General features: G+C 41.0%; 1 protein-coding gene across 1 annotated transcript in view; it reads left to right on the top strand.

Moving 5' to 3' along the window:
* Positions 1-22,765, top strand: part of Skap2 (src kinase associated phosphoprotein 2) — a 166,396-nt gene extending 143,631 nt beyond the window's left edge. The window contains exons 10-13 of the mRNA XM_052173738.1: positions 2,772-2,849; positions 7,881-7,993; positions 21,832-21,932; positions 22,367-22,765. Coding sequence (XP_052029698.1) covers positions 2,772-2,849; positions 7,881-7,993; positions 21,832-21,924 — 284 coding nt within the window. The 3' untranslated portion in view covers positions 21,925-21,932; positions 22,367-22,765. The remainder of the gene's footprint in view (positions 1-2,771; positions 2,850-7,880; positions 7,994-21,831; positions 21,933-22,366) is intronic.
* Positions 22,766-23,606: the final 841 nt, after the last annotated feature.

Raw genomic sequence — 23,606 nt, 5'->3', positions numbered from 1 at the left:
TAAAATTAAAAACAAACAAAATTTGAGTTTGTCTTTTATATGGAAGCTATTTGTATTGTTAGGCCAAGAACAATGAACTGTTGAATATTATTTGTTGGAACACTTCATGGATGGGTTGCATAAGGTTTTCACCTAAAATGTCAGTGTAGTTTTGAAATGCAAGCAGACAGCACAGCAGAAGCATCTCATGCTCCACCACACTGTTTACAAGAACCGCCTCACAAAGACTTTGGTCTGCATGCTTTGCTATAAATATTGATGCTCAAACATTTTGTCATTTTTCTGACAATTTAATAATACATTTCATAGAGGCAAAGTTTTCCCACAACAGCACAATCCTTAGCATATACTTTAGACACATTTTAATGAACTAAAAATAAATTTGTGGTAATAAAGTCTTCAAATTTTATTGTTAGCTTTGTCAAGAACATTTTCCATTTAATTATTAAAATTATTTTTTATGATATTTTAGTGCTAACATAGGATGGTGAGTCTAAATCCCAGTTTCTTCTTAAAAGCCAAAAATAGCACTTGCTACCTAGATGTCGCTATCCTATGCTAAGGACAAGCACCCCTATGGTTTTTACCCTTAATACTAGCTCTGTGACCAGGCTGGGCAGAGAGTGGGTGCAAAGGAAAGAGAAAGGCAAGGCAAGCTCTGTCTTTCACCTTAAAAAAAAATAATGCACCATCTGTGAAAATAGCGTAGGTGGGATTAACTGCAAATTTCTGCCTTTAGAGTTTATGGGAGAATACCCCATAAACAACCCGCTTGTAATAAGTAGTCCTTGAGATTTGGCCAAAGTGAGATGATGGTTGTTAAAAGAAGTATCCTGTATTAAATTACCGAGGTTAACTCGGCAGTGTGCATGAGGACAAATTGTTCCAGCTGCTCCTTATTTTGAAGCTTTTATTATTTTGTCGGAGTTGAATTATATAAACTTAAACCACTTACATTTGACTTCTAAGCACAGTTACCCTGAAGCTTACTTCAAATCCTGGTATTCATTAATCACTGGTTAAAATATACAGGACACTTTTCTAACACGTTACAGTTGCCCTTTTCTCTGATATTAACCCTGTTCACTTGCAAAAACAAGTCTGTGTTTCCCCCAACAACACAGATTTTTATGGGCCAGCCTCTCAGTGATGATCTGTCCATTTGTCCACTAGTCTCCAAGCCGGAGCCTTAAACTGTCTAGGAAGGCAGGCAGGCCCAGTGCTTATCGACTCTGGTTCCTCCACCTCTCACGCCATCTCCTTCCTGTTTCCTTCGCCCCCGCAGTTCCGGACTTCCTTCCTCTTTATCTAGACTCTCCATGCCCCTCATCCAGTCTGGCTGAGACAATGGGATCTAATGATCATTTCTAAAGCAATTTCAGTCCTGCCCTGTCTGCTCAGAAACCTTGTAAAGCTCTCACTGGCCAGCAGACTGGAGTCTGCAGATGTAACAAGATGTCTGTGGGCCTTAAACTGGCCCCCATTCCTCACATTGCCTCCTATCGTGCTTTTCCCCCAAGAATAGTGTGCTACTTTGTCCAGTGAGCGTGATTGTGCCTGTACTTTAAGGTGGGATCTGGAAAGAGCGTCTTTGAGTTGTACAGGTCTTCCATGGGGTCCCATGTTCTCCCCAGCACCACTTCATTGTTTATCCCCCTCCCATCAGAGATGTCCCTTGTGAACGAACGCCTTTCCCTCAGGCCTCATCTCTGACCCCAGCAGGCTGCAAGCTCCCTCAGGGAGAGCCTTCCTATCCCCTTTGCCTCCTTGGCAAATCCTCTGTCTCTGAAAACTGGTCGACTGGCTGATTGATTTCATAGTTGTACTACCTATGTGTATTTTACATACACATTGTGGATTATTCTTTACTTAGGATATTTTTAATTTAGTTTTTCTTTGGTATGCCATTTGTTTGTATATCCTACATTAAATATTTTTCAGTTTTTTATAAATCTTTAAATAGGGAAAGTGATAATGTAATACACCTGCTTTTATTAGAAAAAAATGACATAGTTTGATTCTGTTTAAAACAATTTCTTGCTTAATATAATGCTATTTTGTTCCATATCCTGGGAAGGGAATGTGCTTGGAGTGTGTGGGAGAAAAGTCTGAACAACGCTCATACTACAGAGAGGATAAAGAACATGGGTTTTATAACCACAGCCTCAACTTTAAAGCACATGCTTTGAAAGTTTGCCACCTTTTGCATCTCAATTTACTTATCTACAGAGTGATGACTTATAGTTATTCATCTATAAAGCCTTTCCTTCTATAGTATGTGACACACAGGAGATCCACAATAGAATTTGGGGAAATTTCTTTAAGTGTTAGGACCCATCTAGCAGCTTCTTGGGAGAGGATTAAGTGAGGAAACCAGTGAGTATGTCTGGCATTTGATGACTTTGATTATCTGCATTTGTCTTGATGTTTTAGGAACCATGTATTGTAGTAATCCTGCTACTCAGTATAATGTAGCATCTTTGTATAATGTTGGCTGTTACTTTACTAGACTGGAGGGCTGCCCTGGATTTAAGATTGCTCCCGACAAGTTTCTCTACACATTTAAAACAGATATGCAACACATTACAGCATATCTTATATTGTGTCAGGTCAATGTAAGCCTTGGTGAGGATGCTGTTCAGTTATTAACAAAGGAATGTGAATCTTGGGCATTTGGTGCTCGTAAAGAGAATTATTAAGTGCTCTACAGACTTTGTCTTGCTGATAGGTATGGGGCCTGCTAATGTGCCACTGTCTCTGTTTATTTGCAGAGGAGGAAGAGGACACTGCTTCAGTGAAGACGGATGAGCAAGGGGAGGGGAGGCGGGACAGCGCGCATCACCCCTCAGGTAGCACTGGCAAAGCTTATTTTTTGTTTTGTTCTAGTCACTTTCTGACCCTCTGAAGACATTTGCACAGCTCCCTGAAGAGGTTGGCTTGTTTGGTCTGTGTGTCTTATGGTTGGTAAGCTGCTTAGTCCCACTTAGGATGCATGAAAACCACTTGAGAAGGATTTATAAAGTAAGCCAATTTATACAAGGTATTCCTTCCTGAATTACTTTGTAATGACTCAATTAGCTTTCATTTCTGCACAAAGGAGATTTAGTTGCATAAATTAGCTTATCATCATTGAGGAAGTGTCACTGCTAAAGGACAGTTTATAGATACAACATGCAGTTGCTGTCAAACCTATAAGAATGTAATATAGACATCTGTGTATACTTTGTGCTTGAGCAGAACAGACTTCTGCCATTCAGAGACTAACAGGGGACAACAAGTTGCCCAGGGGACTGGCAATGTAGACATCTCTGAAAAGGTCAACTTGACACAGGCTCTGACAATCGACCCACAGCTCTGTCTTCTTTGATAAAAATCAGATAAACTTAAGACCGCTAATTGATCTGCAGCCTGTTTAAATGTTGGCCATGCATATCTTCATTGCATATGATTAACACAGAAAGCAAATGAATTGGGTAAGAAATGCCAGAGTCCAGTGACAGCAGCTTAAAAATGAGAAAAGGACACTGGTTGCCTAGAAGACTGGGAGGATGTTCTGCATTATCCATTTCCCCCTGGCACGTGGCCCCAAGTACTAATTATGTGCACACCGTGTACAAACACACAATACAGACAACTCTTCTTGCTTGTTGCTATTTCCAAGTAGCACAAGATAAACTATCTGTAGTGCAAACATGAGGTTAATTTTGATAAACCAGCATTTATTTTAGAGGGAAAGAAGAAATGGGCAGCCTTCTTATCAGGACTTTACACCTCTTCACAGCCATATGTCAGCTGGGGCGAAGTCTGCCCTGTCACCCCCGGGTCCTGTAAAGAGCTGGAGCTAGGGTCACCTTCCTCTCTCTGATATGGCCATACATCACTCTTTCGAGTTGTCAGAAGCAGGGTGGACAAGCAGTGCGTGTTCAGGAAGTAGCTTTCCCGGGGCCTTCCTATGGTGACATATGGGAAGGAAACCTGCCTGATTCTAGACCTGGACAGGAAGGCAGGAGCAGGTTGCTGTAAAGGCTTGGGTTTGCTTTTTTTTTTTTTTTTTTTTTTTTCCAGAGAGGAAACAGGACAAAGTCATTAGATGTTAGCACTCTTGCCCTGTAACATAGTTGTAAAACAGCAGCAAGCAAAGCCCAGGCACTATGCTTGAGAGTAAATTAGGATCTGTTTTTAAAGTTACAAATCATGATACTTCTGCCAAGGGCATGAAGGTTTCTTTTTAAAATTTCTATGCAGGTCTAGAAGACAGAAACACATAGTAGATTGACCTTCCACAGACACAAGTTTGCCTTTGAGGGTGGGGGAAACAGTTTTCTCGGAGGACTCCAAGGGATTGATGAGCTTTTTATGCCATAGCCACAAGGTACTGCCATATCTCCTATCTCTCGTGCCGCAGAGTTGGTTCACGCCATAGTCCCCTGCTTCTGCGCATCAGGCTGTCAGGACACTGGGCTGATGAGGGCATGGCTTTAAGCTAACATCATGAGCTTCTAACATTGCTCAAGAACTTTATGTATTTTTTTACATTGACCAATTTTACAGGAAGAAAATCAGTGTTCTAATGTAAAATATAAAAGGAAAGCTGAGTTCGTCTTGTCTCCTACAAGTTGCTTCACATTTATTCTTACACAGATTATATATTTATAGGTATATAGATGGTCCCACTTGATTTTTTTTAAGACTATAAAAATATTCTTCCCTTTCTGAAACACTTCTCAGGCTGCCGCACTGGGGAAAGGGTCTCTGGGGTCGGCATCACGCTTCATTCACTCACTGTCAACGTCCTTTATGTTGCTTTTGTGGACTATCTGGTGTTTACTTGTTTAATTTGTACTTTGGTATCAATCCTGTTAGCTTTGCCAAATATGTATTTTATAAAGTTTTTAAAAGCTTATTGTCTAAAGTTTGCAAAGACCAGCTAACTTTCCTTTTTAAACCTTTTTTCCAAAGTAACTCATGCCCCTCAGGACAGCACACCTAGCAAGGTGAAGTTTTATGTATAATTTTTGACTGTAGTATAGATAATAAAATGGTCTAAACACACTGAGTAAAAACCGCGAAACCACATTAACTGTTCTTCTGAATGTTCCATATTATAAAAAATGCCTGTCTTGGGGCCAGGGATGGTTCTCAGCAGGAAATCATTTGACTAGCATATTGGAGGCCCTGCATTTGCTATCCCTATCGACACAAAGCAAAGCAAGAACATGTCATGAGGATTATCTTCCTGGGCATAGGTAAAGAGTGCTAATTTTTATGAGCCTTCTGTGCTTTCAAAGCTGTTTTTGTACATGACTTTTGTCTATGTGTATTTAGACCCACTTACATTTTAAAAGATAAGCTACAGGAGCTTCTGCTGTCCACAAATAAGATCACGCCTAATTCTTTATGTCTGTCATACTTTCGCTCACTGGTGATGCCTGTTCTTCACCTAGAATGTCAGGTGGCACACACAGAGTGTTCTTCAGCAGTGCTCACACGTGGGACCCAGAATTGAGGTCGTGTCTTAGATACCATCATCATGAGACTATAGGAGGCACAGTTGAAAGTGCACCTTTCCCCAGCTCTGCGCAGCCCTGGCTCTGCAGCCTCCTTGCAGCAGTGAGGTTTAATGAAATGCTCCTGATGCACATCTATGGAGAGATGCATCTTGCACACCATGGGGTCTCTCCCCTTCCTGCTCCTGTGACTCCCATTAGTGTTAATGAGAGTTCTTCCAAGTGTATCCAGGGAAAGAGAAACCAAAGTGAAAAGAATGTGTGTTTAAAATCACTGTATATTTTTCCTTTTATCCTCTACTTGAAAAAAAAAAAAAAAAAAAACCTGTTAAATGAGAAGTAATGTGAGAAGTCCTGAAACAGAGGAAGGGCCCTTTGGGATCCCACAGCTCCACCAAAAACTTTGACCTTAGTTTTTTAACCCAAGTTTGTTTCTTCCACATCTTTGGACCAAGCCTAAGGCCTGAGCAGCATGGGGAACATGTTGGGGCCTCTACTGGGGAAACTAGCTATTTAGACCTTCTTCGATTTGGCTAGAACTGTATGGGGCCTCACGTGTGAGATGACGTCATCCCGTCTGCTCTAACTCCTTGACTTTCAAGCTGACACTGACAGACTGCATGGGGTACAACATTTGACCCATTTAGCAGTTGATTTAATCTGACAGGAATGTTTCAACTTCTAAATCTCTATTTGTCTAAATAAGTGGTTTTTAAAGGAAATCAGTCACTTTATTATTAAGTGATTTTTTTTTTTCTAAAAAAAAAAAAAAGAAAGAAATGGACAATGTTTGGAGAGATCTGGCCAACTGGAGTGCCCTCTAGTGTCGGTTTACAGAATTTATTTAATGTATGCTGGAGGGCTGGGGGAGAATGTGAGAGTAGCCACAAGCATTGTCAGCTCCTGGCTGGATTCTGGGGCTTGCACGCACCCCTGCTGGGTTTAGTGCTTTGAGCCCAAGTGCTACTGTGAAGAGGCCAATACTGGGTCGGTCTCTCTCTTTCTCTCTCTCTCTCTCTCTCTCTCTCTCTCTCTCTCTCTCTCTCCCCCATCCCTCCCCCCTTTTCCCCCTCTATCTCTCTATCTCTCTATCTCTCTGTCTCTCTCTGCCTCCTCCTCCCCATCCTGTCATGCCGCCCCTATTGTCCCTCTCTTTCCATCTTAAAAAATAAAAATTAACAGAGGATTCTGTTAGGTTGTATTTTCCAGTCCTTGTTTATTTTATCACAAATTTAAGTGAAAAGATACATTCTATAACTACTTAAGAGTCCATGTTATTTAGAGTCTCTTTTTTAAAAAATGTTAAAGACATTAAGGAGAATTTAAATCTTCTAATAAATTAATACTTTGTGAAGATCACCACCATGCTAACTGTACTAAGGTGACTGTATTGAGATTGCCAAGAAGCCTGTTTAAAGCCATCTCACAAGACTGAGCTGACAACCCTGATCCAGCAGACATCTATCTCCACATTATCCCGCAGATTCAAAGCTGACATTGCCGCGATGGAAGCTGTCAGCACATATGCGTTCCGCCTGGCTAGTGAATACACGGGCGTCTTATGTCTTAGTGATATGACTTGCAGTCTTTTTTTCCTTAACTCATCAAAACTCAATTATCATGAAATTAAAAACAGGAAACAGTTCTCTGTGTAACAAAAGCATCCAGTGTATTTAACTGTGTGCTGTGTTTTAGGAGAGCCACATTGTGTGAGTGACAAAGCATATATTACCCACTTACTGTGGGTATTGCAGGGTGGCGAGCACTAAATAATCAATCAGTTAATGGTGTGTATGGCAGATTGAGCACTTCGCATCCATTGTGCTTATGCCAGGAGAAGGATGAGCTGATAACTCCACTGTAGGAGCCTAGTGCCCTAGCCCTGACTGACAAAAGTCTGTATTAGCAATTTCAATGCTGCACAAATATTTTAGAGACAACTTCGAGAGACTTTGGGTACAAATGCTTTATATTTGAGTATTAAAGTATACTATTATTGTTATACTCTTATCATCTGTTCCAAACTCCATGAGTTTGTTACTTCAAATATGTCTGTCCTGTCACTTAGATATTCTGATGGTGCAGTAAGACCATTTGTTCTTCAAACACATACCAAGCGAGCTTAGGTTCTGAAAATTATGTTCTGAGAATGCAATTGCTACAAGTTTTAGATTAGGGATGGGAGTGGAAGGGGCCATGAAAATCCAAACCTTCTGAAACAATCTTCATGAGCATGCTCAGAAGTAGTTGTGGTTTCACTAAGATGTTCCATGATCCAAGTCAGAGCTTCTTAGCCCTTTTGGCAATCTGGAATGGTCCTTTAATTTCTTTTGGTTCAAGCCTTAACTCCAAGCCTCTCTTTCTTTTTCCTAGGAGAAAAAAGCACTGATTATGCTAATTTTTACCAGGGTTTGTGGGACTGTACTGGAGCTCTTTCTGATGAGTTGTCCTTTAAGCGTGGCGATGTGATTTACATTCTTAGCAAGGTAAGAAAGTACCCACCCCCCAAATGACAGCTGTCAAAGGGAAATACACAGCTCAGTTCTCCTGCATTTACACTTACAACACAAGGGAAAAATGCCAGTTGGAATTCTTCTAGGTCCTAGTTAACAATTGGAAGTTCACAATAATTAATTATTTTGTCAAGTGAAATATAATCAGAATTTAAACACAATCAGATAACAGGATTCAACTTAGCCGTGTGTTTACCTGTCACTCCGGCCCTTGGCAGACTTCCACCTACTGCCTTATCCAGAAACAATATACTTATGTGAAAGTTAACATTGTAAGGTATTAGGTTATTAATTATGTTTTTCTTGCTTCTTCCTTCTTATTCTTCTGTGTGCTTATTCTGAGTTTGCCTGCCATTCTCCAGTGGAAACATTGTGTTTATAAAAAAAGTTTTTCATCTTTGTGTAAACACATTGGATGTTCCAGCAATTTAAAGGCTCTATATTCAGGCAGGTTGAGGTAATTTTTTAAAGTTTAACACACGATATTCTAATTGCAGTGCCAAAGTATATTGCCACAAAGTCCTCTTTATATACATGAGAATTGTGTCTTTGCATTTTAAGATACTAGGCTGTAGAACCTGTCAGCTACAAACGTCAGTTTCTGATGCTATGTTGGAACTCTCTTAATTTTCATTCTAAAACTTTTCCTATTGTACTATAGGGACTTTTTAAAATGTCTATTTTTTAAGGTTATCTTAGCACCAAATTGTGAATGAAAATGATTTAAACTTAAGCAGGGAAATGTTACATAGGTCATAAGTCTAACACTTTTAAGTTATTGATCTGAGAAATATTTTGGATATTTTAGAAAAATGATATGAGTTGTTAGATACAAAGAAATTTTGAAAATATGGTCACATATTGGATTTTAATGTTGGTTGGCTGGTACAGAAAATCTTGATCCACCTGGTCATAGAATCTCAGAGTGGGCATCTTAATGAAGAATGTCTGTTCTTGGTGAAGACACAGTACATGAGCTGTACTTGACTCCTAGAGTAGTTAATTTCTGTCCCTTCTGCTTAATCCCATACCATTGAAATAATGCACAACACCAGGACACATTCTAGACACTGGGAATCCTAAAGAATGATACATAAGCACTTGGAGATTAGTGGGAGAAGGATTATTTTCTAATAACTTAATACAGTTCACAACTTATTGAGAAGCCCAAAGCCAAGGCTGGTCTTGAACTCCAGTCAGCCTCCCAGTGGTGGGATCCATGCACTGCCAGGTCATCTTATTGTCATGTCCACATGACAGCCTTTGGCTAAGTCTGTTATTAAACATATAATTGTCCTGAGTTAAAGCAACAGCTTTTAAAGTTAATTATTTAACAGAAATAACACTGATTGGCCCAGTTCTTATCAGGAAGCTTTCCTGAAATTCCTCCCAAATTTAGCAAGCCCACTGTTTATTTAACCAATTTAGCTGTGAGTATATAAAATTAAAAGGTTGATTAACTTGTATTTGAAGTTTCAGAGTCTAGGGACCTGTGGCATAGCACTGTGTTCCTTTGCACACTGGGAACTTGTAGTCCATGTGGCTCTTTTCTTAAGGCCTTCTTTGTGAGTCAGCTTGGGATCCAGAAGCCCAGGCAGAAAGCCCCCCTCCCCCAGGCAAGGTAGCATGGACTTGTCTCACTTCCACCATGTCCTGTTCTGTGACATTAAAGATGTAGTCCTAGTGTGCACTGTCCTTCCAGGATTCTGAGGGTAGAAGTTGGGTTCTCTGAAACCTGTGTGAGACCCTGGGTAGAGGCGGCCCAGCTCCCAGAGAGCGGTCAGTTCCATCTGAACATCTGAAATGCTGGCTGTTATCTGGGAGAGAACTGGCCTCTTTCAGACAAAGCTTTGCAAGGCTTGATGTTCCAGCAACATTCAGTTCCTTCCAGAGACAGCATTTTAGCTGGGGCTAATTTAGGTTTTTGAAAGAAGAGCCAAGAAAGATGAACTTGTGAGTCACTGCATCTCCCCATAGGCTAAATGATTGATACTCACAGTCAGCAGCTGTGAACCTCAGAGAGTGAAGTCGGGTACATGGTTAGGATAAAGAGAACTTTTTATCCTGGCTCTGCCCAACAGGGCTGCAGACCTTGCTGAGCTGTCTGCTTGCTTTGGAGGTGAGTGTGTGTGTGTGTGTGTGTGTGTGTGTGTGTGTGTGTGTGTGTGAAGACTTCCTTCCCACCTTGCACTGTGCAGATGCAGAAAAAAACACTGGACAATCTCTCACAGTTGCTATAACCTACAGTTTTGTCCAAACCTGGGTAGACACAGACCTTAAGTTAATATCATAACTATGTTTAATTTCTCAATACCTAAAATGATAAATTGAGAACTCAATATTTTCAAGAGAAAGAAATGGATTTCTAGATCAAGGTGGGACCAGTACTGTATATTTTTAAAAGGATAAGCAGTTGGCTCAGCAGAGAAAAGTTCCTGCTTTACTCTGAGAACCTTTGTTGAACCCTTGAGGTCCAGGCAGTATAAGGAGAGAATGTGTCAGAAATGTGTACACGTGCGCATAAGCAAACATCTAATTCGATTCTTTAAAAATAGAAGTAGTATAAATATAACTACTATTTTATATGACTAGAAATGGATTTAATCTCAGAGTATTATCTAGATCTTTGTGGTGATGGCATAAAATTTTTTACCATTCTAATTTATTTTTTTACACCATCTAGTGGCTCAGAATGAGTGGTGCAGGTAATTGCAGCTAATGTGCACAATCAAAATGGTGTCATTAATTCAACTTTACATCCAGCTATGGGCTATTACTCTCCCATCTCATGTCAATAAAGTATTAGCATTAATCATGAAAAATTGTGTTCATCATTTTGAATTAAGTGTGGAAATTGTATAAAAAGAAAGAATATATTTTAAGAAATCTAGCATAATATTTGTGAAGACATAGAAAATGAATACTTCATAAGAAATCAGTGTCATGACTTTTTTAATAAGTAAAACTATTTAAAAGGTTTTAAAGAAATGCAACTTAATCTTAGAAATGTATTGACTTTTAATTTGAAATATTATCTATGATTTTTACTTACTGCCCGTAAGTTTCTCAGTTTTGAATATGTCCATTTTAAAAAGGCAACACAAAATAGTTTAAGGAAAGATTTTTTAATATAAATATTTAGACAGATTTAAAAATCAAATGGTATGCTTTATAATAAAGGGCATTTCAATTTTGTAAATGTAATGGTAGAAAACAGTTTACTAGTTTGATGATTAGACCATTTTCATTATACATCTCTATGGAAAGACACCTTTATTTTTAATTTTTAATTATTTCCCTCCATCCCTCCTTCTTTCCTCCCTCCCTCTCCTCCCTCCCTCTCCTCCCTCCTCTTCCTTCCTCCCTCCCTTCCTCCCCACTTCCCTTCTTTTCCATGGACACCTTGGTGGCAAGTTGCAGTGCTCAGTCAGCTGCAGGATGATTTATTTATGTTAAGCCTCTTTTGAGTTACACAGATCTTAACCTTTTTTTTCTTCAGTGAAAATTAAATGCAACATACAATAAAGAAGAGCTGGCTGACACCCTGCCCTTCCCCCCCTTCCCTCTTTAACATTTTCCAATTAGCAGCTGCCATGTGACCCTCCTTGAGGGCTGAGCTAGCCCCTCCTTAAAATATCCGGCATTTTTTTTTCTTTTAGTTTCAACCTTTGAACCTCACTAATATAAATCGAAATCTAAATACTGTTTGCCTTAAATGGAGACATTGCTTTTTTGCTTTATTGTTCTCTTCATATGAGCTTGATGCTATTTTCTTAATGAATTAAAATAATTCAGTATTTTAATGTAGATTTAGAATTTTTTCTCCTATAAAAACAAGATGGAGCATATTTTCAGGGACAGATGAAAGTATAATTTGAGATTTTTATGATAACTTTTATTGGTGAATTAACTCTGAAAATACACAGTGTGATCCCAGGTTTTTTGTTTTTTAAGAGAGGAAAAGCCATTTTTAGAAGTAGGAAATCTTTTAGTTTTTAATTTCAGTTGTTTGCTGAAATCCAGTTGTTTGAAAATCATGCTAAATATATTACTATTTGCATCTCAATTTTATTTTCCCAAACCATGGACATTATCTAGTAAGCTAATGGTGTTTTGCTAGAAGCATGTTTGTACAGTATTCCCATTTTATCAGTAGGTTCCAGGGTGCACAGCAGCAGGCTGACTCCGTGTTCTCCATGTTCTGCTTTGGTCCTGCTCGTCTGCCTTGCAGTTCTGGACTTAGTTCCTCCTGCAATTATCTTTCAATCTTTATTTGTTGGTACATTGCTAACCACCTCCTCATCCTTGCTTTTCAAGCAATAAATTATTTTTAGAAAGCTATCCTTCAGCAGGAAAGACAGATGCTCCTTAAGGCTCTAGAACATTTTCTTTCTTCAGAGGTATGCATGACTTTAGCTTTGCAGCTTTTAAAAAAAATGTTTTCTTAAGACCAAAATGGGAAATATAGATAAGTCAGCGGTCATGACTCTGCAATAAAATGCATTTGAGGTTGTGTTGGCTGAAGGTGTGAGCAATCCTTTATTTGTGTTTGGGAGTACTTCCCAGAGATTGGTGATTGTGGCCGCCATTGAACATTACTTCTTGTTAGAATACAATGATTTACTTAGTACAGCTTTGGGGGCTTCAAACCTATAAAATAAATGAGTCAAAAGTCTCCCTGGCAAAGACAAAGGCATTGGGGGGGGGTGTTTTGTTGTTGTTGTTGTTGTTTTAATATGTAGTTCTCCTAGTTTCTCATTTGTCCTCAGATGGCCCAGGGTAGCACAGATAGCATAACCAACTACTGCAAACTGACCAGGACAGCGCAGGGGACAGCCATGGCTGACTCTGAGTCCCTCAGAGCCATCCAATCCTGTGGCCTTTTGGGAAGGAGGGGGTTTTTGTCTTGTGATTCTGTTTGTTTGCATCTGAGAGCATTTGTTTGTTTGTTTGTTTGTTTGTTTTGTGCTGTCCCTTTGGGTACAGGGCTGTGTAACCTGCCTCCTCCTCCTCTTCCTCTTCTTCCTCCTCCTCCTCCTCCTCCTCCTCCTCCACCACCACACCTGCCTCTCCAGCAGTGGGAGCAGCTCCAGCCCTAGTTTTCCAAACAACATTCTCAAGTATTTCCCTGTTTCCTCTTCCATAAGATGGAGGCAGCCTTCCCTTCTGGGACAAGACTGACAGTGAAGGGGAATGGGACTTTGGAGGCCCATTGGTGGCCCAGCCCTTATAGTGACTTGAAAGAGGGTGAGCAAGAAGACAGTGTCAGGGGTTCCTGTGACCAGGGGAGGGGCCACCTTGGGAAGAAGCGAAGTGCCAGGGTCTAGAGTATTGAATAGCCAAAAGTCTGCCAGAAGCAAACCAGAACCATAAAGCATCACATTGTGTGTGTGTGTGTGTGTGTGTGTGTGTGTGTGTGTGTGTGTGTGTGTGTGTTAAATTCAGCAATCTGTGGTCTGTTGTGCCCTTTTCACCCAACCCCTACCTCAGAAATGAAGAGCTCACTGGCACAGTGTATGGCATGGTACACTGTGCCCTTACTCTTTTGTGGTGTCCACTTCATCTCTGTACAGCATGAAGCTAGACATTCTTGGGAGGTTCTTAGGCAGGAGAGAGTAGAGACAAGCGTCAGACTGCTGAACTGGAAAGCGTGGGGCTCAGCCAGTACGAGATTAAGAGCACTTACAACTCTCGAAGAACCCCAGTGATTCCCAGCTCCAAGTTGCTCACAGTAGACTGTAACTCCAGCTTGGGGGATCCTGTGCCTCTGATGTCTGTAGACACCTGCATACATGTGTATATACCCCACCACCACATACACACAATTAAAATAATTTTAAAAGAAAAGCTTTATAAAGTAGACGTTTAATAAATTAACAGGTGACACATGTTCCTAGTTGAATGATTACCTATTTTTTTAAAAAAAGTAGAAAAAGTTCAGGGAAAAGTTCCATCTTCTATTCTTGCTCTTTTTGCAAGATCAAATCCCCTTTTGTTTACATTGCTTTTTTGTTACTTTGTTAAAAACTCTCTGAACAAAAAAGAATCTTGCGTTGAAAAGGCTTTCTTTCAGTTTACACTTCTAGGTCTATCATTTAGGACAGCTGGGGCAGAAACTGAAGCAGCAACGACAGGGAAAAGATGCTTCCTGGCTCCCACTCAGCTGCGCTTCTTACACAGCCCAGACCCTGCCTAAGGATGGAGACTCACAGTGGCCTGGGCCACAGTGAGCAATCCAAGTAGTGCCCCACAGACGTGCTCACAGGCCGGCTGATGGAGGCAGTCCTTCCCTAAGGTGACTCCAGGCTGTGCTGAGCTGGAGGCACAGGCAGAGGCTTTGGAAGTTCTCTGCTTTGTTGTTGTTATGCTTCTGGTATTTTGCTTTTATAATTATTGTAAAGGGAAAAGAAATTGATCAAAAGCGAACACAAACATTGTGGTGTTGTAAGCACCTCTTATGCACCTCTTTGCACGGTACTTCGTGAAACTGCCCATGGACACAGCTCACCAGTACCTTCTCCAGGAATCAGCGCTGATCCCGCCCTACATCCTTTCCAGTCCCGGCACTGTATGGACCTCAGTTAAGAGGTTACCTTTTTGACTTTTTGTATCAGAACATTAATTTTAAATATCTCAACCCAGTTCTAAGCAACTTAGATGGTTGGTTGGTTTAATTAATTAATTAATTCCATTTATTTATTTTTTTTTGATCAACAGTTATTTGTCAAACACTTTCTGTGCAGAGCACTAGTTGGAGCTGGATCCAGAGAAGCTTTGAGTGGCTTCCCTTCCAGGATGGCTGGGTGGCCAGACTAGGAGCCTGAGAAATAGAAAATGCTAATAGACAGTCATCCAGGCTGAGACCGGGGTGGGGGGGTGGGGGGGTGGGGCAGAGATTCTAGGAAACTGGAACTAAAGGAGACCTTTACCTTGTTCAGTCAAGAAGTATTTAAGTGTTTGCTTGGCTTTCTGTCTGTTAGTCATAAACTCTTGTGCCTTGTCTTTTCCAACCCAGTCTGCCTGCTTCCCCCCTGAGCCTTGGGTGTGAGCCACACCTGCTATCCCTGAAAAACAGACGTTTTCCTTTCATCTCTTCACACAGGCCCTGCATCACTCTCTTCATTCCATCCGGAGTCTCCATCTACCTGTTGTTCTTTTCTACATACAATTGCAAAACCCCGCTATAGACTCATGTGCTTCCTCGAACACTCAGTGGCCAGTGTTAAGATCGGCCCCTCCCTTTCTCCATGCCCCTCCCTCCTCCTCCCTCTCTCCCCCCCTCCTTCCCACCTTTCCCACTTCCCTCCTTCTTTGCTACTTTCATTCTGAACTTCCTGATGTAAAGACCATGCCTTAAAGTATTTAGGTAATACCTCATATAATGACAAGTATTTAAAGTGCATTTACTAAATTATAGTTAAAAATAGGAAAGAATTCTGGCTTCATAAGACAATGATGGAATCATAAAGTTAGGGGAATTTTAGAGTAATGCAAGCCCTTCCTTTACAAATGAAGAAATTAAGGCTCGACATAATCAGAGAAAACCAAATAAAGACCAAGGGTGGAAGAGCTCCCCCTCGCAGGCTTTCTGAGAGGATGGGCTTCTGCACCAGACCTGTGCCATCACCCTGAGCTCCCTGGCAACCAAACTCAAAACACAAGAGCCCAGAGCTGAAATCCCTTTCAGTCAAAAAAGGAGAGTCCTGACTGCCCAGCACTGGCTGCTTTGAACAGCTACATTCTCACAGGAGCCTCTAGAACTTGTATGGGGAATTGAACCTCTTTCTAATAAAAGTGGGGGGCGGCCGGCGAAGGTAACAGCCTCAATAACAACAACAAGTGTGTGTGTGTGTGTGTGTGTGTGTGTGTGTGTGTGTGTGTGTGTAACTAAGGTCTTCTACAAAGATCCAAGTGTATAATAATTCAACTTACTGATTTATATAAAGTAAGAAGTTAAATTGTTATAGTCTCCGTGAGGAATAGAAGTGTTACAGGGGAGGAGCTTGCCCAAGTTACCCACTTGTTTACAACCAAGACAGGCAGGCAGGAGAGAACTCAGTAAGGTGGGAGGAGCTGAGGATCCCACAGCCACCTCCCTGCGATGTTGCCCACCCCCACCCCCACCCCCACCCCCAGCGGGGCTGTCACTGCTTTGTCCTAGTCAGCTGTTCCTAAGGAGACAGATACCTTTGTTTCTGAAAATAAGATGGAAGCTCTTTTTACAAAGCATCTCACTGGGTGTTGTGGAAAACACTAGCCAGCAGCCTGCCAGGGCAGGAGCCCCATGTTCAGCTCGCCGAGGTTCACGGTGTGCATAGACCAGAACCTGTGTTTGGTAAATGATTCTTAGATATCTATGAAGAAAAACGTACTCCTATTAGAAATTAAATGTATTTTCAAAGTTAGACACTTGATGCACCATCCAATGCAAACATGGGTCTGAAATAGTTTCCAGGATCTAACTTTCTGAGCATCTATTACATATGCAGTATCATGGGGCATGGAGAAGAGTGCAAGGCCTTACTCTGAGCTCAGGAAGTTTGTTCTTTGCTATTTGAAGGAATAAAACTGAGGTGTGTGAAATCCACTGAGGAAGAAAAGCTCAGCTGGAAGTGAGACGTGATCGTGTGAGGCAGGTGATTCAGACACAAGACATGCCAGCTGACTGACTGTGTGTAATTCAGACACAAGACATGCCAGCTGACTGACTGTGTGTAATTCAGACACAAGACATGCCACTGACTGACTGTGTGTAATTCAGACACAAGACATGCCACTGACTGACTGTGTGTAATTCAGACACAAGACATGCCAGCTGACTGACTGTGTGTGTCTCAGGCATGGACAGGATCTAGCTGTGGAAGGGGCCTCCTGGGAAGGGTGCTCCATAAACACAGACAGGAGTGGATGCCGTAGCAGGAGGGACCAAGCGGACTACAGAAATGACAGGCAAATGTTGCTACAGAGAGAAGCTAGGCCGAGATTTTATAGGATAGAGGAGTTACACGTGAGGAGAGAGTTCCTCAGCAGCAGCGTACACTGATAAAGACAGTTTCTTGGAAAATCAGAGGGGCAGAGGTAGCAGTGCAGCCATTCCCAGGGAGGTGGTAAAGGCCTGCACTGTGGGCCTGTGCCACACAGCTGGACACCGTGTCATGGGTGAACCCAGGAGCCAACATGGAGATGTGGACAAACCCTGACACTCCGGCCCTCTCTACTGAGCTCCACTCTGAGTCTCTCCTTGCCTAACATGTCAGTGAAGGATCAGGCAGGACAGCCATGTTTAGTCCACAGCATTGTAAGTATTTACTGTGAAAACTTGAGTTCAGTATGTCAGGCCTCTGAGATGTAAAATAAATTTGTTAGAATTAAACTCTTACTTGCCCATGCTTCTCCTGCTATTAAAATGGAGTGGATGATACAAAACAATAAAGAATTCTGTGAACTAGAGGAACTCAGTCACACCTGAGTTCTAAATGATAAACCAGGGATCTGGATCCCACAGCTGTGGTGAACTCAGTGCAGCTGTGGAAAGAACCGCCCAGTAGTGCTATTCCTCTAGCACAGAGAACCATGGGGACCACACCCATCTCCTCAACGGTCAGGGAGCTAGCAGGGAGGTTAGACAGGGACAGCTGACCAGTGTGTTGCTAAGGGAACCATTAACATGATGAGAAAGGGAAGGATACATACAAGTTCCTGTACACACACACACACACACACAGAGAGAGAGAGAGAGAGAGAGAGAGAGATGGAGACAGACAGACACAATGAGATAACCTTGAAGAAAGTCTTTTTATGTTTAAAACATTAACTTAGTCTTTATCTATTAGGCATAATTACCATATGTGGAGAATAAAGGTTAAATCCACTGATTCTTAAATCCACTGTGCACAATATTCTATGGATGAAATTGCTTTCATTTCACGTGTTTCAGAGCATGGATGTTCAGACAAAGGACATAGAGGCCGCCCAGCAGATGAAGCACCTGTTGCCTTCACACACTGAGGGACTGAGCCCCTGGACCCTGCTAGTGCTTTAGGCTTCTGTGAAGCAGATTTGTTCATTCAGTTTGCAGAAGGTGGATTAGCATACTCAAGAAAGGAGAGGATCTGGCACAGAGAAGGATTGAAGTGAATTTGGGAATAAAATAACGCACCAGCAGTGAGGAAGGCTGAGTGAATAAGCAAACGTGAACACGTGGTCACTACGGTGTTACACAAAGTCTGTTTCTCGTTATTAAAACTAGTTCTTCCCCAACCTTATTGTACAATCTCTTAATGCCCAGTAAATATTAGCTATAAACAAATAAGATGACTTCAGTGGTTTGACAGCTGTGACGTGAAGTCAGACTTTGAGGTTCGTTGCTGTCTTACTGTTATTTCATGAATTATTAGAGGAATTTGACTTTGGGTTTTTGCCTCTTTGACTGCCACGTTACATTTTGCCTGGGAGCCATCCATTTCTCAGATAGCGAATTCCTTTCGAGTGCTATTTTTATACAATAAGCATCACTACACCTCTGGATCTTGATAGCATTACTGCGGGAGGAGAAAGCAGCTTTGTGTCAGTAATTACCTAACATTGTCAGAAGCTGACTGCAGGCCTCTTCCCAGCGATAACAGAATAACCACATAATGTAGCTTTATAGCACATGATTAATAGAAAATAATTACACGTCTTACAAAGGGATGCAATATTTCTTATAAATTGACTAAAATGGTTTCCTGTAGATTAAAGGACTCTTCATTATTTTATCAGTCCTCCTGAGGTACAATCACTTGCCTATGTTAGCATTTCAGTTGATGGTAAGAGCCGAGTAGGGTGAAGGATACCAGATGGCAGACCTCGTACCTGAGATCTTGAGAGCAGTCAGATGACGCGATGCCTCCCGACCTGTCAGGATTTACATTGGCAGTCTGGTATGGGCCTCTCCTCTTTCCCTCCCCCAACTCCCCCCCTTCTTTTCTTTATTAATAAGGTTTGAGGGGTGTTTTTTAACTGATCCATCTGTGACTTTCTAGAACGATGCTATAATTACTATGTGGATTTTAAGACAACATAGTATTATTGATGGCATTATTTCCAACCATTAAGTGATCTATCATTCATGATCACATACGTTTGGGGCAAAGAAGCTGGCTTTCTGTTTTGGAAGGGAACCTTGCATGATGTTGAATCTTGAGGCTGAAGTTTAGAAAACTGTTATAGTCCAAGGAGCATTTTCATCCCACGTTATGAGCTGCAGATGGTTTCACTGGGATGCATGTTGCTCCGGAGGCTCAGGCAGAGGACGGCAGGTGTGCGAGGGGCGCTCCCGGTGCAGTCGTGGTGACTTCTCTGATGGCCGCAGTGCACAGCTGTAAATCTGCCTTCTAGATTTTTTGTCTCACTCTATTTCATCTTGTCTTAATTTCACACAGGAGTATTTTGTGGAATTATTTATAAATATAAAGTAAGAAAGATTCTGATTTTTATTCTTACCATTTTCTGACTATGATCTGATATTTTAGAGCATTTTCATGAGGTATGTATTTCATACATGCGAGGGTATTTTAAATTAAGTGAAGCATTTAGGGTGACTTATTGTAACATTTTTCTTTCTCTCTAGAATGTTCCATATAAGGGCTCTGTTTCCAGCTGAGAAAGCTCCTCTCTATTGCCTGCTCCTGTCCCTTCTAGTTAATTACCCTTACTCCTCTACCACACAGAGCATCAGACTTTCTCAAGCAAAATCTCTTGTCTTAATTTGAGGATTTATGCTCTTTGAGGGAGTAATAATAGGTCCTTAGTTGACAGTAGAGATTATAGCCAAAGTAGAAGGTTATAAAGTTCTATGAACTGACCGTCGTCTCCCAGGCTGAGTACCAGCCCTTGGCTGCAACTTCAGGTCAGTGCTCTGCCCTCCCACTGGTGCTCTCTGGGTCTCCTATTGGCAGGCTAGACCCTTTGCTCTTCTGAAGTAATCAGTTGGGGGCGAAATCTAAGGCTGGTATTGGGCAAAAGCTTTCACTCCCAGACTTACACCATTAATCCATTTTGATATCTTACAGTACAGACCTTTGATCTGTAAAGTATCTTTGTTAAGCATTTGGGCTCCAGTTGTATTCATTGCCTTAAAAACTGAAAAGGGCAGCTTTATTAGGTGCCTTCCAGGACAGTGATTGTTAGTCTAGGTTTCAGTAAGTTGATATTTCCTTTTGATAAATATGTCTTGTGTAGCTTACATACATCATTGTTGAATTCTGGACTGAGTGCTCATTGCTTAGACAGTTTTGTTCACTAAAGTCACACTATCAGTGAACTTTTAAACTTAACACCCTTATTCCACCACCTCAAGAATCAAGGCTGTGCCCTTTATTAGAACAAGAAATACGGGTGAGCCTTTCTGTCTCCTCTCCTTCCCCCTTTGTTCTTTGAATAAGCCTAATTCTGCTACTGCCCACCATTTTAAAAGCACTCATAGATTTTATCCTTTAATTTATAGGTAGACTGTCTGTCAATATATACATGCTAATGTTGCTACATTTGTATTGAAGAATAGCATAATTTTCCTTGAGATGGTCAATAGCATACAAATCAATATGAATGTTAAGCCTGCATGTCTATCAACCCTCCCTTCCCTGCACATAACTCAGTGTGCATATGCACATTTATCTATGACTCAGACGTTGGAAAATCATAACCTATTGAATTACTTTGGGGACTGATTTTAAAAATTTATCTTATATGAAAAATTAAATTTGGGTCTTAATGCTTGTGCAGAGTATTGCTTTTGGAAGATATTATTCTTGAAACTTGTAATTCATTTTACTTGTTTGTATCTCACTAAACATAAATAAATTTGAGATAAAAATACATTAGTCAATCTGGCAGACAGAGGCCGTTTAAGGAGGGTTCACAGGGCCTAAAGCAATGGTGTGCCTGTCAGTGGGGAATGGCGGGAAGAAGAGAGGGCCAGGTTTGTTTATCTCACATTGTAAGGGAGGGCCCCTCATCAGTCACTCTGTTCACAGATTAATATTCTGCCTTTCAAACTAGAGGGACTTTGCTTTCCCATTGGTCTTCTACTCTGCAAGCAAGCCTAGCAGTACTTTTGCTTTACCATGCCTCCCAAGTTTAGGCAGTCAGGGTCAGTAGAGAAACAGTAAACGCTTTGGGATATTATTTTCAAGGACTCCATTTGTGAATTATTTTCTGTTGGTACTAGTGAATATTTAATGTTAGTATTTTCTTATTCTCCATTTTAATCAGCTTTAAATGTACTAAGTTTTCTGAAGAAGAGATGTACCCCTGAGTTCTAAGCCACTTAAGTTTAATTAGGACTTAAGTTTGTCGTTGTGCCCTGCCCTCCCCACAAGTGACCTTCGTCCTTGCCAGATAGAGAATAAGGCACTGCAGCTCCTCCGGCCTCATGGCTTTAGCCTTACAGTGCAGGAGGCTGCTCCAACCGGAGAGGTGGGCCTGGAGACCAGCTCTGCTGCGCTCACTTTCCACAGTCTTCTGCCCAGTCAGGAAAACGCTTTGTGTTGTACAGTAATTTAAATACTTGCCAACAGCAACTTGTGTTTTTTGTTTGTTTGTTTCTGTCTGTTTGTTTGTTGTTTTGTTTGTTTGTCTGGGGATTTGTTGTTGTTTGTTTCTTTTGGTTTGGTTTGGTTTGTCAAAAAACAAAAACAATGAAAAGGTTTCCATTTGCAGCTCCAGCACTTGTAGCTTTATAAAAAAGAAACATTTCTAAGAAGTTTCCTACAAACAGCACTGTGCTTACCCAGACCAAATGGCTAATACTGCATATTGTTTTCAATTAGGAATACAATAGATATGGCTGGTGGGTAGGAGAGATGAAGGGAGCCATTGGCTTGGTGCCTAAAGCCTACCTAATGGAGATGTATGATATTTGAGAGTCTGGGTAAGTACATTTTAATCCAATATTCTGTAATAGCTCTTATGTTCTCTTGGTCTCTTCCCTGAGTCTTTGCCTTTTTAAGTCTTTGTAGTTTTCTGATAACTTAAGTATGGTGCCCCAAATCTGGTTTTGTTTTTGTTTTATTTTGTTTTGCTTCAGCTTTAATTTTTGAACATAACTCTAGAGAATTTACTTTGGAAGTGGACAGAGTATTTAGAGAAAGTTCTTTTGCTAATAACCAGCTGTGTTATTAGCACAAACCTCCTCCTATCTAGTAAAATGACACTTTTATGGCCTTCCTGAGGAAGTTAATTGAAAACAGTTGAGCAAGTATCCACTTTTGTTTGCGAAAATTTTTTTTTTCTAAGCAGGATAAAAAAATCAGCATTTCTACTGAAGAAGAAAATGTAAATGTAACTTTCTCTTTTTTCCTGCAGAGAAGTCTTCTTTGTCCGTCTGCAAGCGCCTTGGAACTATGCCTGACTGCCTGCCCGGAGCCCCCTCCTTTGGGTGAATTCCTGCCTCCGCTGTCAGTCTATGCAGTCACTCAGTAAAGCCTCTGATGTCAGAGTGAGCAAGCAGTGATGGGTCACATTAGCTACAGCAGTACACACAAGACCTGTTGCTGGTTTGCAAATAATAATTAGCTTTAATTTACCCGTTTGGTTTGTATGGGAAATTCATTGTGATTGTTTGTGAATCTTAGTAATTGAAGCTGCCAGTGAGAGTTGCTGTTTCTCTTAGTCGCTGGGTATAAGTTATTTTTAGAGTGCCACATATAATTTCATAGACTATGTACATTTTGAGTCAATAATAAAGACTTCTTTAAAGCTGTATAGATGACTTAGCTTGGTATTTTATTCCTCATAGAGTAATAACATGCTTTCATTAAAGAAGTTGTATGGACTCCCAGGTTTACCTACTGTAGGTAAGAAAGAATAAACAAGCTCTCGCATTACAGATAGAGGGAAAGTGGCAGCCTGCCTTCCGCGGTGCCCAGAGCAAACCAGAGCTGGGTTTCTGAAAGCCCTTCAGTATTCTAATTTGATGATGGGCTTGCCAGTGTTTTCTAATATAATTTTGTTTAAATTTAATGAAATCAAAGATTCATAAGAAACCCCATTTTGCCACTAATGGTATAAACAACTTGAGCATGTTTTCAGAGTCGGAGGGCAGCCGGGTCTCTCTGACCTCTGACTCATCTTGCTGCCCTGCCCTATCCCAGTCCTGCCACTAAGCAGCGGTCCTGGCTGAAACTCCCGTGTACTGCTCTGGACCAGAGGGAAGAGAAAGACTCAGGATGGCAGCAGTTGCCAGCCTGTGAGAAAGGGAAGGCTGAGCTGCTCTCCCACAGTGTTTGCTGCTGCGTGGGCAAGCTTTGCAGAACCCTGACAATGCTCCTTCACACATAGTTAAGATAAGAGTATTTTTAATCATCTCCAGAGAAGGCAGAAGAGCCTTACTCTGTATCCAGTGCACTAGCAGCTAGATATTTTGGAGTCAATGGAATCTACTATTGACTCATTCTTTAGCAGGTCCTAGCTTTTGCCTAACTTTTCAGGTTAGAATGCTAATGGGCTGATAATATTTTTTAAACAGTCACTATTTATGTAAAACTCTATTTACAAGCAATAGTAAAGAGTGTTTATTTTACTGTTATACTATATATGTTGTGAT

This window comes from Apodemus sylvaticus, chromosome 2 (assembly GCF_947179515.1).
Source record: "Apodemus sylvaticus chromosome 2, mApoSyl1.1, whole genome shotgun sequence".
NCBI classification, from domain to species: domain Eukaryota; kingdom Metazoa; phylum Chordata; class Mammalia; order Rodentia; family Muridae; genus Apodemus; species Apodemus sylvaticus.
This window is presented reverse-complemented; position numbering and strand designations above follow the sequence as displayed.